Source organism: Cherax quadricarinatus, chromosome 41, assembly GCF_038502225.1.
Source record: "Cherax quadricarinatus isolate ZL_2023a chromosome 41, ASM3850222v1, whole genome shotgun sequence".
Lineage (NCBI taxonomy): Eukaryota > Metazoa > Arthropoda > Malacostraca > Decapoda > Parastacidae > Cherax > Cherax quadricarinatus.
In genome coordinates, this window is record NC_091332.1 from 32,753,325 (window position 1) to 32,772,474 (window position 19,150).

The 19,150-nt window shown below is 38.2% G+C and overlaps 1 protein-coding gene across 6 annotated transcripts in view; it reads left to right on the forward strand.

The window, feature by feature from the left end:
• LOC128695781 (zinc finger protein 271) overlaps window positions 1-19,150 on the forward strand; it is a 120,383-nt gene that overhangs the window by 40,549 nt on the left and 60,684 nt on the right. For 3 of the 6 annotated variants that reach the window (XM_053786603.2, XM_053786602.2, XM_053786600.2), the window contains exon 4: window positions 13,678-18,619. The exons of 1 other annotated variant lie outside the window; for it this stretch is intronic. In XM_053786603.2, the coding sequence (XP_053642578.1) occupies window positions 16,376-17,719 (1,344 nt within the window). In that variant the 5' untranslated portion in view covers window positions 13,678-16,375 and the 3' untranslated portion in view covers window positions 17,720-18,619. Of the gene's footprint in view, window positions 1-13,677; window positions 18,620-19,150 lie in introns of those variants that run through there. 2 more of the 6 variants (XM_070093144.1, XM_070093143.1) reach the window with 2 other exon arrangements.

Sequence of the window (19,150 nt, forward strand, 5' to 3'; positions counted from 1 at the left end):
TGCTGTTAGTGTGCAGCAATATTCCAGCCTAGACAGAACAAGTGACCTGAAGAGTGTCATCATGGGCTTGGCCTCCCTAGTTTTGAAGGTTCTCATTATCCATCCTGTCATTTTTCTAGCAGATGCGATTGATACAATGTTATGGTCCTTGAAGGCGAGATCCTCCGACATGATCACTCCCAGGTCTTTGACGTTGGTGTTTCGCTCTATTTTGTGGCCAGAATTTGTTTTGTACTCTGATGAAGATTTAATTTCCTCATGTTTACCATTTCTGAGTAATTGAAATTTCTCATCGTTGAACTTCATATTGTTTTCTGCAGCCCACTGAAAGATTTGGTTGATGTCTGCCTGGAGCTTTGCAGTGTCTGCAATGGAAGACACTGTCATGCAGATTCGGGTGTCATCTGCAAAGGAAGACACGGTGCTGTGGCTGACATCCTTGTCTATGTCGGATATAAGGATGAGGAACAAGATGGGAGTGAGTACTGTGCCTTGTGGAACAGAGCTTTTCACCGTAGCTGCCTCGGACTTTACTCTGTTGACGACTACTCTCTGTGTTCTGTTAGTGAGGAAATTATAGATCCATCGACCGACTTTTCCTGTTATTCCTTTAGCACGCATTTTGTGCGCTATTACGCCATGGTCACACTTGTCGAAGGCTTTTGCAAAGTCTGTATATATTACATCTGCATTCTTTTTGTCTTCTAGTGCATTTAGGACCTTGTCGTAGTGGTCCAATAGTTGAGACAGACAGGAGCGACCTGTTCTAAACCCATGTTGCCCTGGGTTGTGTAACTGATGGGTTTCTAGATGCGTGGTGATCTTGCTTCTTAGGACCCTTTCAAAGATTTTTATGATATGGGATGTTAGTGCTATTGGTCTGTAGTTCTTTGCTGTTGCTTTACTGCCCCCTTTGTGGAGTGGGGCTATGTCTGTTGTTTTTAGTAACTGTGGGACGACCCCCGTGTCCATGCTCCCTCTCCATAGGATGGAAAAGGCTCGTGATAGGGGCTTCTTGCAGTTCTTGATGAACACAGAGTTCCATGAGTCTGGCCCTGGGGCAGAGTGCATGGGCATGTCATTTATCGCCTGTTCGAAGTCATTTAGCGTCAGGATAACATCGGATAGGCTTGTGTTAATCAAATTTTGTGGCTCTCTCATAAAAAATTCATTTTGATCTTCGACTCTCAGTCTGGTTAGCGGCTTGCTAAAAACTGAGTCATATTGGGACATGAGTAGCTCACTCATTTCCTTGTTGTCATCTGTGTAGGACCCATCTTGTTTAAGTAGGGGCCCAATACTGGACGTTGTTCTCGATTTTGATTTGGCATAGGAGAAGAAATACTTTGGGTTTCTTTCGATTTCATTTATGGCTTTTAGTTCTTCCCGCGATTCCTGACTCCTAAAGGATTCTTTTAGCTTAAGTTCGATGCTTGCTATTTCTCTGACCAGTGTCTCCCTACGCATTTCAGATATATTGACCTCTTTTAGCCGCTCTGTTATTCTTTTCCGTCGCCTGTAAAGGGAGCGCCTGTCTCTTTCTGTTTTACATCTACTCCTCCTTTTTCTTAGAGGAATAAGCCTTGTGCATACATCGAGTGCTACCGAGTTAATCTGTTCTAGGCATAAGTTGGGGTCTGTGTTGCTTAGTATATCTTCCCAGCTTATATCGGTTAGGACTTGGTTTACTTGGTCCCACTTTATGTTTTTGTTATTGAAGTTGAATTTGGTGAATGCTCCCTCGTGACTAATCTCATTATGTCGGTCTGGGGCTCCGCGCATACATGACTGAACCTCAATTATGTTGTGATCTGAGTATATTGTTTTTGATATGGTGATATTTCTTATCAGATCATCATTGTTAGTGAAGATGAGGTCTAGTGTATTCTCCAGTCTAGTAGGCTCTATTATTTGCTGGTTTAAATTGAATTTTGTGCAGAGATTTAAAAGCTCGCGTGAGTGTGAGTTTTCATCAGAGCTGCCTCCTGGTGTTATTACTGCAACAATATTATTTGCTATATTCCTCCATTTTAGGTGCCTTAAGTTGAAATCCCCCAGGAGCAAGATGTTGGGTGCAGGAGCTGGAAGGTTTTCCAGACAGTGGTCAATTTTTAACAGCTGTTCCTGGAATTGCTGGGATGTTGCATCCGGAGGCTTGTAGACTATCACAATGACTAGGTTTTGGTTCTCGACTTTTACTGCTAAAACTTCCACTACATCATTTGAGGCATTTAGCAGTTCTGTGCAAACAAGTGACTCTGCAATGTACAGGCCAACCCCCCCCTTTTGCCTGTTCACTCTGTCACATCTGTATAGGTTGTAACCTGGGATCCATATTTCGTTGTCCAAGTGATCCTTTATGTGGGTCTCAGTGAAAGCCGCGAACATTGCCTTTGCCTCTGCAAGCAGTCCACGGATGAAAGGTATTTTGTTGTTTGTTGCTGGCTTTAGACCCTGTATATTTGCCAAGAAGAATGTTATCGGACTGGTGGTATTGTTGGTACTGGGGGGGGATTTTTTTTCCGGCATTAGTATCTGTATCTGTTGGTTTGGAGTGGAGGCCATCGACTGTGGTTCCACTCCAGGAATGACTGGATTTGGTGTACGATTTCTGCCATTTCCTGCCAGTTTTTTTTCCTTCCTGGCACTAAAAAACCTCTCCCTCTTGAGTGGCTGTGGCTACCCAGGTTTTCCCATGGCCTGGATGTTTTGTATCTTTTTGTCCCCTTTAGATGGTATGCCTGGCAATTTAAGTTATAGCACAGTCTCTCCTGTACTGAAGAGGTACACAGTTCAGGGTGAAAAAGCTTACAGGAAGGGAGTTTGCATTTTCCTGTTGTCATATGGGCATGGCATTTCCTAGGGTGGTCATAGTTGCACGTCCCATCTGTTTTTCCAGATTTCCCATGCCAGCAGATACCGAGTGCATAGTATGTGCACAGGCTTGGTTTCCGTTTGCCTTGGGTTTCTGTGACTGTATTCCCTGTTGGTGCATGTTTCCCTGTCTTACTTCTATCCTCCCTAGCACCAACAATGGAGCTCCCACCATTTGTTTTTGGTAATATATCCTCACTATTGCTAGTGGAGTCCTCTTGTTTGCTATTTCCTGCGGTATTTCTAGTTTGCAATATTGGTTTTATCTTATCTTTGACTACACTTGTTTCCCTACTATGGCTCCTGTCCCCTATGAGGTCATTCATATGTATTCCTTCCTGCGTATAATTCCCGACTACCTGGACAAAATCTCCAGCTTCACCATTACTGTCTCCCAGGACAGCATCTCCAGCTTCCCCATTACTGTCTCCCAGGACAGCATCTCCAGCTTCACCATTACTGTCTCCCAGGACAGCACCTCCAGCTTCACCATTACTGTCTCCCAGGACAGCACCTCCAGCTTCCCCATTACTGTCTCCCAGGACAGCACTATCAGCCCCCCATTTACTGACTACCAGGACATCATCTCCAGCCTTACAGTTTCTGACTACATGGCCAGTATCAAGGGCAGTACCATTCAGCCCGGACTTTTTATGTTCCCATCTGTTGTAGAAAGCTTCCAGGTTTTCTATGAAAGCAGCTTTGATGTTGACCTCTTTTAATACCCTTGTGATTTTAGTCCACAGATTTATCTCATTTGGGCATACCCAAAAACACTTCCCTGTTTTAATACTGCTTGTAGCTAGTTCTTGGATATCTGCACAAGGGGCGTGACACCAATTTCCACAGAAATGACAATTTATGCATGTGGAAGCCCGTTTGTTTGACTGACCACAGACTACACACAGCTTCATAATGATTTGAATGGTTGATTTACTGCAATTCTACTAGCATCCTCTTGAATATTCTATTAATAACCTGCTAGGTGGTGCACAACGAAACCGTTTGAAACCAGTCCAGGGTTCGGACCAGTCAAGGGTTCGGACCAGTCAAGGGTTCGGACCAGTCAAGGGTTCGGACCAGTCTATCTGATCTGATCAGTGGGTCACTTATTTAAACCATACTGGTCGGTGATTTGAGCTAACACATGAAGGATCTACTGGAAATTATCTACCCGAGTAATATGTGATTTGATTGATACAAAAGTATAACTTGCGTGTTGAAGAGCCGGTGACTGCTGGCACTCCTACAATGACGAACGGTTGAGCCTCCACCTTTGTTTATCAATCGCTGTATCTAGCTTCTCTATTTTTTTTTTCCGTCTCCACCACAATAAATGCTATATTATCACTATAGTTGACTGGTGCAAATTTTGTAGGAAGGGCGCTTTTTCTGTAGTAATAATTGCTTCTCGTTGTGTATATTGCGACCGCTGGTAACTACAGGTTATATGAAATTCACAGTAACGTCTGGTATTTCAAGAAAAAGAAACTAATGAAAGTCACTCCACTCCGCTAAGTACCATTATAATACTGGTTAGTTGCTACTACAACACTGTATTCTGCTATTCACTGGTATCACTAGATTATATGCGAGTACACTAGCAGGCCAGGAAGATTATTAAAAACAGCTGACCTGTGGTAAGTTTCTGGCGACTTCTGGCACCTGCCTCTATAGGCTTATCACTTCATTTACAAATTCACCTGTTTTCAAATGACACTTTAGCCTTTATCATCAATATACTAGGGAGCCACTGTAGTATACACTATACACTATGTATACTCAATGCTTTCAGGGAGACTTTCTTTCCTCTGACACAAAGTTCAATATTATTATTTTTCCACACGGGACAGGCCTATGATTCCCCTCTGGCAGTAAACTCTGCTAGGTAGTGCACACAATTCTCCTTTTTTTACTCAGTATATAATGTTTTCCGCCCAAGATTGGTTCCAGGCGCTAGAGGGATGTATCGTATAGGATTGATGACACAAATTAAAGTTCTAGCACGTAAGAGCGACCGTGAAAACACGAGAAAACCCGGAGCACAACGAGGCACGCTGACACGCTGCCTCGACTCCTTTAACTTATGTATCTCATAAATGTCAACCTGTGACCCAATCAAACTTTATTACTGTTTAACTTCATTACCTAACAGAATACTCCATTCTACTGATTACACAGCAACACAGTAAATGACCATATGACCTGTCTTTGTAATACTCATTTGTACTAAATTGTTATCTGTTTTACAATAATTTTTGTACCACTGAATATAGCATTGCTTAGTTAATCTTAAGTTAATTTTAAGCCTGCCCATAATGCTCTGCATACAAGAGGCTTTGGCATGCTGCACTTTAAAAATTGTATTCCTTGTACTTCTCTGTATCATGTTCAAATTAATAAATAAATAAATAAATAAATTAATGTGTTTGACATATATATACTCAAAAATTCTAGTGGCTTCAAATCAAGCAGGAGAAAGCTGGTAGGCCCACATGTGAGAGAATGGGTCTTTGTGGTCAGTGTGCACTATATAACAAAAAAATCCTGCAGCATGCAGTGCATAATGAGAAAAAACTCCGATCATGTTTTTGGATTAAAACGCTGACTTTGAGGTGTATTTTCGTATAGTTTTTATGGTTATATTCTCGTTTTCATAGTCACATTTGATAGAATGGAAAACATATTATAGAAATAGAGGTGATTTTGATTGGTTTTACTATGGAGCTCAAAGTAGGGGAAATGTTTGATTTTTGCCAGTGTTCAAGAGTAAACAAATGATGTCTTTGTCCAATAAATGTCCAACTAGCCATTCTAATATGCAGTCATGAATGGGTTGACATTATTTATACAATTATTACAATATTGCAGTAAATCTTCTGTTTTTTGTTTGAATAAAAATTCAAAATAGAAAGCAAGAGTAATATCAGAGGGGCCTGGAGACATGACTGATGAACAAAGACAATGTTATTTTAGAGCCAGAAATGTCTGCATTGTTCATTCTGGACCCTATTTTGAAACTGGCATATTTTTTAATTTGCGTGAAATTGGCCAAATTGCCAATTTCTGACCACTTTATTGGGTAGTTGAAATCAGTAAATGGGCCGTTTCTTGTACTCATTCAATAGAACAAATGGAGTTCTAAAGAAAAGTTATGAGTTTGGTCGACTGGAACAGTAGGATTAGCGGAAAATAGGGCTCAAATTGGGCAAAATCGCAGATTTGTAAATATTGCCGAGGTCGCTAACTTCGTGAGAGTGTAATTCTGTAAGCTTTCCATCAAATTTCGTAATTTTGGTGTCATTACCATCAGGAAAAGATTATCATTTCATAAGAAAAAGTAATTATTTTTTCAAATATTTTGCGACACCAGGAGACACCTCAGGATTTTGGGTTGTCGAGTTGTGCATCACCTGCTCTGTTACAGAATATAGAAGGTTTTGTCATTGTTAACCCTTTCAGGGTTTCCAACGTACTAGTACGGCTTACGCACCAGGGTTGACGTACTAGTACACCTAAATTCTAGCGCCTTCAGATCTAGTGAGAGAAAGCTGGTAGGCCTACATATGAAAGAATGGGTCTATGTGGTCAGTGTGCACAGTATAAAAAAATCCTGCAGCACACAGTGCATAATGAGAAAAAAAAAACTCCGACCGTGTTTTTGGTTTAACCCTTAAACAGTCCAGAGAGTTCAAATTCGTAGCTACAAAAGTAGATCTACCTTTTTTTACATATTTTCAAATATAACAAAAAAAAAATGTAGATAAAAGTTTTTTTTACACGTTTTCAAATGTAAAACAAAAAAGAAGATCTACATTTTTTTACATACTTTCAGATGTTGAAAAAACGTATATATACGTTTGGACCATTTAAGGGTTAAAACAGCGACTTTGCAGTGTATTTTCGTATGGTATTTATGGGTGTATTTTAGTTTTCCTGGTCTCATTTTGTAGAATGGAAGACATATTACAGAAATTGAAATTATTTTTATTGGTTTCATAATGAAAAGTACCTTGAAATTGAGCTCAAAGTAGCAGAAATGTTCAATTTTTACCAAAGTTCAAAAGTAAACAAATGATGCCAAACGTCCAATACATGTCAGCTGGTGAGTCTGATATCTAATATTCTTTCACAAGTGTGCTGATATTATTTATACCATTTCTACACTAATGCAGTAGTCTGCATAACAGTAAATCTTATATATTTTGTGAGAATAACAATTCAAAATGGAAAGCAAAAGAGAAGTAAGAGGGGCCTGGGGACGTGACTAATGAACAGAGAAAATGTTATTTTAGTGCCAGTTATGTCTGTCTTGTTTATTCTGGACCCTATTTGGAAATTGGCATCTTCTGAAATTTGTGTGAAATTGGCAAAATTGCTAATTTCTGACCACTTTATTCAATAGTTGAAATCGGTAAATGGATGGTTTCTTGTATTCATTCGATAGAAAAAATGCAGTTCTAGCTAAATAGAAATGATATTTGTTGACTAGTACACTGGAATTGGCCGAAAATAGGGCTCAAAGTAGGTGAAATTGCCGATGCGTAAACATCTTCGAGATCGCTAACTTCGCGAGAGCATAATTCCGTAAGTTTTCCATCAAATTTCATACTTTTGGTGTCATTATGATTGGGAAAAGATTATCTATCATTCATATGAAAAAATAATTTTTTTTTTTTCGAAAAATTTTCGACCCTGAGAACGAGTTTAGGAGAGGGCCTCTCGACCCTTTCAGGGTCGAGAGGCCTTCATTAACTATGGTGTTGAGTGAGGCAAGATTTGGGTGGGAGATGACATAAGTTGTGTCATCAGCAAAGAGAATTGGTTTCAGGTGTTGTGATATGTTAGGAAGATCATTGATGTATAAGAGGAAGAGCAGGGGACCAAGGGCACTTCCCTGAGGCACTCCAGTATCAAGTGGTCGTGATGATGAGGTTGCGTTCTTAATGGAGACGTATTGATACCTGTTAATAAGGTAGGATTTGAAATATGTAAGTGCATGGCCTCTTATACCATAATGGTCAAGTTTATGGAGTAGGATTCCGTGGTCTACTGTGTCAAAAGCTTTCCTTAGGTCAATAAAGAGTTCTAATGGATATTCCTTATTTTCCAGCGCAGTGTAGAGCAGGTCTAACATTTTTACTATTGCATCGTTTGTGCTTTCGTTTTTCCTGAAGCCAAATTGGCAAGGGTTGAGTATGCTTTGTGCTGTTATAAACGAATATACAGTGGACCCCGGATAACGTAATTAATCCATTCCAGAGAGAGTGTCTTATACCAAATCTGACTTAATCCGAATTAATTTTCCCCGTAAGAAATAATGGAAATCCAATTAATCTGTTCCGGACACCCAAAAGTGTTAAACAAAATAATTTTTTTACATGAAATATACATTTCCCTACACAAGAAAACAATGAGACATGCAGAGTAAAACATTACTAAAATGACACCTTTATTGAAGACTTATTGATGAGTGATGAGATGGGAGGAGGAGAGAGGATGGAAGGGGAGTTCCCTTCCATAAAGACTTTAGGTACCAAGTCCTTTTCTGGGGTTACTTCCCTTCTTTGTTTTTTAATGCCACTAGGACCAGCTTGAGAGCCACTGCACACCTGTGGCACTAAATATCTATCCAGAAAGCTCTGTTTCCGGCATCTCTTTAAGATTTCCCTAAAATGGGACACAACATTGGTCATTGTAGATGTTGCCAGCATTGCCTGCAACAACTGTGTCAGGGTGATGTTTCGTCCATAAATGTTTGCACATAAGAAAGCAGGAACACTGCTGCAGGCCTGTTGGCCCATACTAGGCCAGTCCTTCACAAACCATCCCACTAACAGAATTGTATTTGCCCAACCCAATTTTCAGTGCTTCCCAAGAAATAAGCTTTGATAATTCTATTCACTCATGTGCAAATCCCACTCAAATCAAATCATGTGTGTGGGGAAGTACCCTGGCTGGTATGTGGGGAAGTACCCTGGCTGGTGTGTGGGGAAGTAACCTGGCTGGTATGTGGGGAAGCACTCTGGCTGGTGTACCACCCTCTACCACAACCACTTTCGTATCTTTCTACAAACTTTTCTTGAATTCTATAGTGGCTTATTTAGCAGTTACAAGCACTAAAAACAATGGAATAATACAAAATGTATCGCATGTACACATGGAATCGTCCACACTGGCTGCACATGAGTGTCTGGGCCGCTCAAAGCGTGTGGACACGTTCAGGACAAATGACTTTAACCAAGTTCAGTGTCGTTAACCAAGCCAATATTTTGACGCAGAAATGTTATTCAATCCGATTATGTCTTAATCCGGGGGTCCACTGTAGTCTTTTGTGCACGACTTTCTTGAAGGCTTTAGATAGTAGCGGTAAGTTTGATATTGGCCTGTAGTTATTTACATCTGTGGGGTCACCAGCATTGTGTGTTGGTGTAACCCTTGCTGTCTTGAGCAGTGTTGGGAAGGTGCTAGTTTCTAAGGATTTGTTAAAGAGTAATGAAATAGCAGGCGAAAGGGCATGAGCCGCTCGCTTGTACAATAATGATGGGACTTGAGACAGATTCCCTGATTTAATTTTAAGTGATTTGATAATCGAGGTGACTTCGGTGGGCTCAGTAGGTGCAAGATGGATGGAGGATGGGAAGTTTCCACTTAAGTAGTCACTGGCTCGGGCATTGGTACCTGGGATTTTACTGGCATGGTTTGATCCTATGGTTGAGAAGAAGTCATTTATCTTGTTGACTGTATCAATAGGCTGTAATTGTGATTCATTTGGTTTAGTTAGAACAGTATCCCTGTTTTTTTCAGTTTGTGGGTGCCTAGAATCTGAGAGAGTATTTTCCAGGTTATTTTCATATCTCCTCTTGTTTCGGTGAATCTGCTGGAATGTTTCGGTGAATCTGCTGGAATAGTATAATTGCTTGGCCTTTCTTATCAGTTTGGTGAAAACTGATGAATAGTGTTAAACAATGTCTTTGTGTATTAAACCCTGCCTATATTGCTTTTCATACTGATGTTTCTTATCTATAGACCTTAGTATGCTGTTAATTACCTCAGGAAATGAATTTATTTTGTTCCAGAAGGCTGTTCGAGTGCCGATACCAAACGAATTTATTCCCATAAGGAATAATGTCAATTAGATTAATCTGTTTCAAACCCCCCAAAATACTTATAAAAGCACTTACATAATTACACTTACATAATTGTTTGAGTTTTTGGCTGTTCATATCCCGAGGTACCGCTGTATAGTCTAAGTAATTTTTTAAGAAATTTGTCAATCCAATCATCAATACCATTGGCATTGAAGAATTCTGTAGGCCAGTCAACTGTCCGTAGCTCTTGTGAAGTCTAAAAGAAATTTTGTTGTATTCAAGCAGTTGTTTACCAGTGTTTGTTAAGAGGAAGGTTGGGTAGTGGTCAGTAGTGCTGTCTGTGATTATTCCTGGTTTTAGGGGGGCAAGTATATTGGTCCATATATGGTCAGTTATGGTTGCAGTTGTCTCTTGTCAGCCTGGTTGGTTTAGTTATAGATGGTATGAGAAGTGTGCTGTTCATATTGTTGATGAAATCTGTTACTGATTGATCATCTGTTAGGCCAAGGTTGATGTTGAAGTCTCTGGCTAATAGTAGGTGGTGCTTGTTCAGTTGATTGTTTATTATTAGTGTCTTTAATTTATCACTAATATTTGGGATGTTTGTATGTGGCATCTGGTAAATGGCACTGACTGTAATAGGGGTCTTAAGGTTTTTTTCAGTAAAATTTGCAAAAATATATTCTCCATATTCATCACTAAAGCAAGTGGTGTTATAACAAGATAGTTTGTTAGAGTAATAGATTGCAATACCTCCCCCAACTTGGTCTGGTCTGCAGTTGTGGATTGCTGTGTATCCCAGTAGTAAGTAGATATCAATTGTGTCCCGCTTAAGCCAGGTTTCAGTGACAATAATACAGGAGAAAGTTGTCTTTAGGGAATCAAAGAGTGCCACGAGGTCATCATAGTGTTTGCTCAGGAACCTGATAGTGTAGTTAAGAACTGTAATATTTTTAGAAGTATTTAGGACAGTGCTGGCTTGTGATGCTGTGCAATAGTGGCAGTTACTTTCCATTAAACTTTGATTGGGTGTTGGATTATTTAGATTTAGATCTGGGTCAACATGATCATTCATCATTTAGAGTAAGTGGTAATTCTTTTTATCATGTATAGTATTTTGAGTTCCAGTACTGGTATCTGTAATAAGTGGATTTTTGAACTAATGTATAGCTAATGCCTGTTGGTCAGGTAGAGTGTATAAGCTAATAAACATAATGGGCTTAATGTTGACTAATGTACTTAGTCGATAGAACAAAAGGAGTTCTAACAAACTAGCTATGAGTTTGGTCGACTTCAATAATAGAATTGGCCGAAAATAGGGTTCAAAGTGGGCAAAGTCGCTGATGCATAAATATCGCTGAGACCGCTACCGTCCCGAAAGCGTAATTCCGTAAGTTTTACATAAAAAATTTGACACTTTTGGCTTCATTACTATTGGGAAAAGATTATTATTTCATAAGAAAACTTCTTTTTTTTTTTTAATTCTTCGACACTGAGAGCAAGTTTGTGAGCAGAGGTCTCAATAGTGAATGGGTTAATTGTGATGAGACAGGCCTCTTCTGGATGAAAATGCCCAAGAGGACCTATATAACTGCAGAGGAAAAATCAATGCCAGGACACAAGCCAAAGAAAGACGGGCTCATTCTGTTACTGTTTGGTAATGCAAGTGGGGACTTGAAACTGAGACCCTACCTTCTTTATCATTCCAAAAATAAACAAGTTTTTAAAATAAATAAATAAATAAAACATTTATTTCTTTGCTAACGTTACAATGTGTGTGTTTACATATGGTATGATTGGAACAGAGAAAGCCGCTGTCATGCCGAGGCATTTCGGGTAGACTTAACATAATACTTATAGATTACTTAAATCTAGACAGGTGGAGAGTGGTAGAATACAAGCAGTCTGTATTCACTCTATTGTTAATACGAGGCAGTACAATTTATGACAGTCTTACATTTTTAAGTACAAAAAACAATGTTGTGAAAAACAGTGGCTATAATGTGGAAGGCCAACATGTAAGCTTGAGTAACAATACAGTTTTCTGAGTGAGTTCATGAGGTTTTTGCTCCTACTGTCAAAAAGTATCTCATTAAAAAACAATTGCCACTCAGATCCCTTTTACTTATGGATAATGCTCCTACTGACTTTGCAAGCATGGAAAACGAGTTGCTGGAGGAGTTCAGTTTTATGACTGTGAAGTTCTTGCCTCCTAACACCATTCTGCTCATCCAACCCATGGACCAGCAGGTTCATTTCTGACTTCAAGAAACTCTACGCAAAAGCATTTTTTGAAAGATGCTTTGAAATCACCTCAGAAACAAATTTAATCTTCAGGGAGTTCTGGAAGGACCATTTCAATATCCTCACCTGCTTGAGGCTTATAGACAAAGTTTGGGAGAATGTGTCTTCCAGGACCTTGCAGAAATAGAAGAAATTGTGGCCTGATTTTTGTGGCAGCCAGGGATTTTGAAGGCATTGAAGATGAGCTTGAGCTGGTAAAGGATACTGTGTCCCTGGGGAAGATCTTGGGCCTAGAGGTAACTGAAGATGATGTGGAGGAGTTGGTGGAGCTCACCGTAGAAGAACTTGTAGACCTTCAGAAGGAACAGCAAAAGATTGCAGCAGAGGAGTTGTCATCAGAGAAAGAGGAGGGAAGGGATGATGTTCCCATTGCACTTGTCAAGGAAATGTGTACTAAATGGCACAAAATGTAGGAGATTGCTAAAAAAAATACCATCCAGACAAAGCAGTAGCCATCCATCTCTCTAACATGTATAGTGACAGTGTAATGTCTCAGTTTAGACAAGTGTTAAAACAGAACCAGAAACAAACCTCACTGGACAGGTTTTTAGTGAGATAAAGAACCAGTGAGCCAGAACATGATGTTAGTGGTAAAAAGAGACAAAGAAGAGAAACAACACCAGAAGGACAGTTGCCTGACATGTTAATAAAAGATGACTCTCCTTCCAAGCAGTAACATACTTCCTCTCCTTCTCCTCCTGCTTCCAGTATGCCATTAGCTTTCCTCTGAGAGGTAAGAGGCAGTTAAATTTTCATTTACTGTACAGTATTTCAGTTAAAGCTTCTTGTAGTTTTTTATAGTTTTATGTATTAGTAAAATTTTAATAAATTATTATATTGTCATTTGGGGTCTAGAACGGATTAATTTTATTTACATTATTCTTTGTAGGAAAAATTGTTTTGGTTGTTGAATCGACATCTGGAATGAATTAAGTTCAACAACCAAGGTTCTACTGTACTAAGATTGAATAATGTGGGAACAAATATTTGGATATGTTCAGTGGTCAATGGCACATCAGACGAGAGTAAAAATTACATAAGGGATTATCTAAATTTATTTTATAATGTCAACATATAATGTTAGTACAGTGGTACTTCAAATTACGAACTTAATTCTTTCCAGAAGGCTGTTCGAGTGCCGATACCGAATGAATTTGTTCCCCTAAGGAATAATGTAAATTAGATTAGTCCGTTTCAGACCCAAAAAAATACACTTACAAAAATACACTTACATAATTGTTCAAGTTGGGAGCTGATTGAAACTCGAGGTACTACTGTATATTCATGTATTCTAGAAATTATCAAATTGCATTATAATTTGAATATCTCAGCAGAAAAAACTTAGTAGATGCTTAAAAATCAGTTTAATGTGAGATTAAAACCTCATCACTCAACTTGCCTTTTACAGCTCGCCATTTCACTTCAAGAACATTTGAAGTGTGCACTCGGCATAATCTTAGGTGATACATAATCAGCAAATATATATCGTGAACAGTCTTTGCTACAGACTCAGGCTGGGCTGTAAGAATGACAAATTTGCTACCACTTATACAGTAGGTAAATTATAGTTCATCATCACATGTCAGGTTTTTTCAGTCACAACTTCAACAGCCAGTGTGTATTTAATTTTTAATTCCCAAGTTTTCTATTATCTGAAGTGTTTTGCATACACAAATAACACAACATAAGAGAAAGTGTTTTACAGGCATTAGCAGTTGGTGTGTTGTAGTGAATGCTCACCTGTCTGTCTGATATACACCTACCATCCAACTTAAGACCTGCTCAACTTACGACCACTCGACTTACGACCCTGTTTTTTATGCAAAATTTCTGGGAAATAAACAACTATTTGTGTTGTACACAGTGTTTATCCTAAACCTTACAGTATAAAATACAGTACTAACAACATAAAAAGCAAAGTAAAACATGAAATACCAAAATAAAGCAATAAAATAAAGTCATTACAAAAATGTTTTGTTGATATTCAGTAGTAAAGTTCGACTTACGACCATTTCGACTTACGACTGGTTTCTCGGAACCGAACTCGGTCGTAAGTCGGATGGTAGGTGTAATTCATATTTATTATAAACAAGCATATCTACATTCTTACAGAGGTTAAGTACATAGTATATGAACACTGCAGTCCATCTTACCCTGAGTGGTAGTGTGCATGTTACATGAGCATTGAAGACTATTGCCATCGGAAAAGTGTGTAAATTATATCAAGTTCGAAGTGAATTTTCAGTAAAACCATTATTCAGTGTCTTCAGTGAGTGCATACTAAAATGTCATCTTGAAGTGCATATCCCTCATAGTAATAAGAAAAAAAGTCTTTCTTTTGTTTCCTGTTCTTTTTACAAATATATATGCCTCAGCAGCCACATTTCTTTTGCATTTATTTTTCTTAGAAATACTGCCTGTAGCAGTTCTTGATTCAAAGTTGTGTAAGGTAAGAAATCAGATTCTCATTCGATATCCTAATTCACATAGATTATGTGATGTATATTAGCATTCTTAGGCTTACAGACTGGCATGAAAAATCTAATCCAGAAATTCAAATAAGAGTTTGCATAGTATAGGAACCATATTGTTCTTGGAAGTGTCTTGAGTGTCTTTGCAGAATAAGTCTCACTGAACCACACCAGGGTTCCCCAAAGTGATCAGTATCAATGTCTAAGGGTCATTGTGACTATTGAAGGGATCAGTAAATGGCTGGGGGTCAGAAGTGGGTCAGTATTTGCCTGGGGACATGCTTGTGTTGTATGTATATCTGTGACCTTCCACCCTCCCCCTTATCTTTCTCATCTCTTTTGTCCTGGGAAGGATATACACACGTGCACAGTTCCTGTTTATTTCCCATGCTGAGCATACTCTCTCTCCTCGAACTCTGTTAGAGAGTCAGTACATTCTCAACACCTATAGTGATAGAAGTGGTGCCAAAAAAGTGATTGCTGAATCTGGAAGAGCATGGTGACTTAGGACTAAAACTCACTAATCACCAAATGTATATCAGTGCCTTTGTTGATATTCATCAGATGCATCCTTCCCATTAATGATATCAATAGTCAGTATGAAAATGTATGTTAAATCATATGTTTTCCATAATTTAAATATTATCTAGTTTTTATGAAGCCATTATTTTTGTTATTTGTTGTTATTATTCATAGCACTCTATAAGCAATATTTATTAAATTTTTTTCATATAATAAATGTTTGGGGGCCAATGAAGAATCTGAAACTTCATGAATGGGTCAATGAGCTGAAGAGTTTGGGGACCCCTGAACTACACTGCTTATTTAGGAGGGATGCCTTACTAATTTTAAGTAATTAAACCTCTGTCTTTTCTTTTTAAAGATTTTTTTTTATGTATATTACAATTTAAGAGTAGTTATCCTACTCAGCTAATTTATATTTCTGGGATAAATATATCTTTGTAGTATTTATTTACTTTCAGTTGAAGACTGTGAGTGTTAAGATATCAATACATCTTACCCTGCCAGTAATGTAAATACATCTTACCCTGCCAGTGATGTAAATACATCTTACCCTGCCAGTGATGTAAATACATCTTACCCTGCCAGTGATGTAAATACATCTTACCCTGCCAGCGATGTAAATACATCTTACCCTGCCAGTGATGTAAATACAACTTACCCTGCCAGTGATGTAAATACATCTTACCCTGCCAGTGATGTAAATACATCTTACCCTGCCAGTTATGTAAATACAAACTCTCATTTGGGAGCTGACTGTTCTGACCAAATTAGCTTAAATTCTGGAGAGAAATGTGTGTGTTTAAAATAATTTCCCCCCAAATTATATAAGAACTTTAAGTAGTCAAAATCTATTAAACAAATATTTATCTTAATTCATAAGAATTCATATATGAAAGTAGAGATACTTCTCTAGTGTCTAAATGCATTTAAAAACAGTGCATATAGTGGTAGTATGATAAACACAAGAGAGAAACTATATCGGTATTCTGAATATCTGAAGATGTGTCCCACCAAGCAACCAACAACAAGACTGACCAGGCAAACACCAAACAAGCCTAACCCAGGGCCAGGATGTGTGAGTAGGAAATCTCTCAAAACTGTTACAGTTATATGACAGACATATATCAAAAGAATTCTTTACAAATGTCTCATTTAATAAGACACATGGAGAACCACTTAGGAGATAAACCATATAAATGTTCTGAATGTCTAAAGAACTTTCCTAGACGATCTAATCTAGTATCACATATGAGGGCTCATACAGGAGAGAAACCGTATCAATGTTCCGAGTGTCTAAAGACCTTTTCACTCCGATCTACTTTAGTAGTTCATATGAGGGGTCATACAGGAGAGAAACCACATCAATGTTCTGAGTGTCTAAAGAAATTTTCACATCGATCTACTTTAGTATCACACATGAGGGGTCATTCAGGAGAGAAGCCATATCAGTGTCCTGAGTGTCTAAAGCACTTTTTTCAGCGTTCTCATTTAGTAGCCCACATGAAGGTTCATACTGGGGAGAAACCATATCAATGTTCTGAGTGTTTAAAAAATTTTAATCAGAAATTTAAATTAGTAATACACATGAGGGTTCATACAGGAGAGAAACCATATCAGTGTGCCGAGTGTTTAAAAACTTTTTCAAGAAATGCTTATTTAGTAACACACAGGAGAGTACATACAGGAGAGAAACCATATGAATGTTCTGAGTGTCTAAAGAAATTTTCCAGGCGATCTAATTTAGTAACACACATAAGAAGTCATGCAGGAGATAAGCCATATCAGTGTTCTGAGTGTCTTAAAGGCTTTACTGAAAAATCTCATTTAGTAAAACATATGATAGTCCATACAAGAGAGAAACCTTTTCAGTGTTCTCAGTGTCTAAAGAACTTTTCTCAACGATCTAATTTAGTAACACACTTGACTGTACATTCAGGAGAGAAGCCGTATCAATGCTCTGAGTGTCTAAAGAGCTTTTCACGAAACTCTTATCTAGTAAGACACATGAAAGGTCATACAGGGGAAAAGCCATATCAATGTTCTGAGTGTTTAAAGAGCTTTTTAGAAAACTCTCAATTAGTAATACACATGAGGTGCCATACAGGAGAGAAACCCTATCAATGTTCTGAGTGCCAAAAGAACTTTATTGGAAAATCTCAATTAATAATACACATGAGAGTCCATACAGGACAGAAACCATATCAGTGTTCTGAGTGTCTAAAAAACTTTTCACACCGATCTAATTTAGTGACACACATGAGGGGCCATTCAGGAGAAAAGCCGTATCAGTGTTCTGAGTGTCTGAAGAACTTTAAACAAAACTCTCACTTAATAAGACACATGAAAGGTCATTCAGGAGAAAAGCCCTATCAGTGTTCTGAGTGTCTGAAGAACTTTAAACAAAACTCTCACTTAATAAGACACATGAAGGGCCATATAGGGAAAAAAACATAGTTATCCATTCAGCTGATGTGCATTGACACTAAATAGAGAGATCTTGACCTAATAACTTGGAGTATTTCATCCCCTTCTTGCACTGAGTCTGAGTGCTATCATAGGTCCTCTATTGGGCTAAATTGTGGAGATATTTCTCTTGTTTAAATTTACTCTTTTGTGAAAGGAAAAGGGTTAAGTATTTTCTTCTGCAAATATAATATCCATTCAAGAGAGAAAGTGACACAAAATATTTATACAAAGAGAAGATGAAGAGGCAAAACTATATAAAAAAAAAAAAAAAAAAAAAAAAAAAAGCACAGTCTGAAGAAATATTCTCAGAGAATATGTAGAACACCTCACAATGAACAAAACTGTAATTGCCACAAAAGACAAATGAGAGTAGATACAAAGGACAGTCAAACCTCATAAATTGTCCTGATCCCTGATGCCTGGTTGAACTGACAGGATAACTTGCCATTTAACTAACTTGATACTGGTGATGCATTACTTGCCTCAAGACAGAAGTTGGTGGTAGGCCTCAGAGCTGTGTATAACATTTGAGAATGTTGTATGATTGGATACTCATTGTTCATGAAAATTATGTCCAGCATAGTTTTATTTCCAGTAGGTTTCCATGGGTTACCATATATTAAGTAGACTTATGGCCAGGATTTGTTGCCATCTTAAAAGTCATGTATGTAGTGTCTTAAAATCTCTACTTCATTTTAATGCTACTTAACATTTATCCTAAGTATGACTAGTTAGGCCAGAAGAAAATGAGGAACATCATTATTTTGAACATGCAAAGTAATGTTTTATATTCTGGTACGTGTTTAGAATTGATTGTATTTTAGTGTTAGACGAGGAGGAATAAATGGTAAATATTGTACCAAAGTAAATATAAATATCTGTTATTCATTTTTTTGTGTTATTTTACCTAAAAGTAAAAGAATTTGTGATATATAGAAAAAAGATTTGGTATAATATCCTTTTGATGGTACAGGTTGGCCATCACTAATCCTGCAATCAGTTATCAGGTTCCATCAGTAATCCGACACTAATTTCGGCTAGCATAATTTCAAATTTCATCATTATACTGACTCAGAAATTGTGCAGATAATAGTTGTAAATCCACAGCAGCAAGCCAGTGGAGGAGAAAGCGGTGATGAAAATGAAGGTGTAGCAGAATGAGTCTCTATTGATAGGTTAATTAAGTGTATTCTAACCTAACCACACTGTAATCCGGCAAACTCACTAATCTGGCACACTACAGGTCCCAATGATGACGGATTAGTGATGGCCGACCTTTAGTTACTTTATGAATATTGAGGATGGGTTCCTCTTCAAGAGGGGCTCCTTGGCATGGTGAAGAGGCTCTTGGTCTGAGGAATTAGACCTGTTGGTCTCCTTCCTCAGACCGAACCTAATTATCCCCCCTTCCCTCTCCCA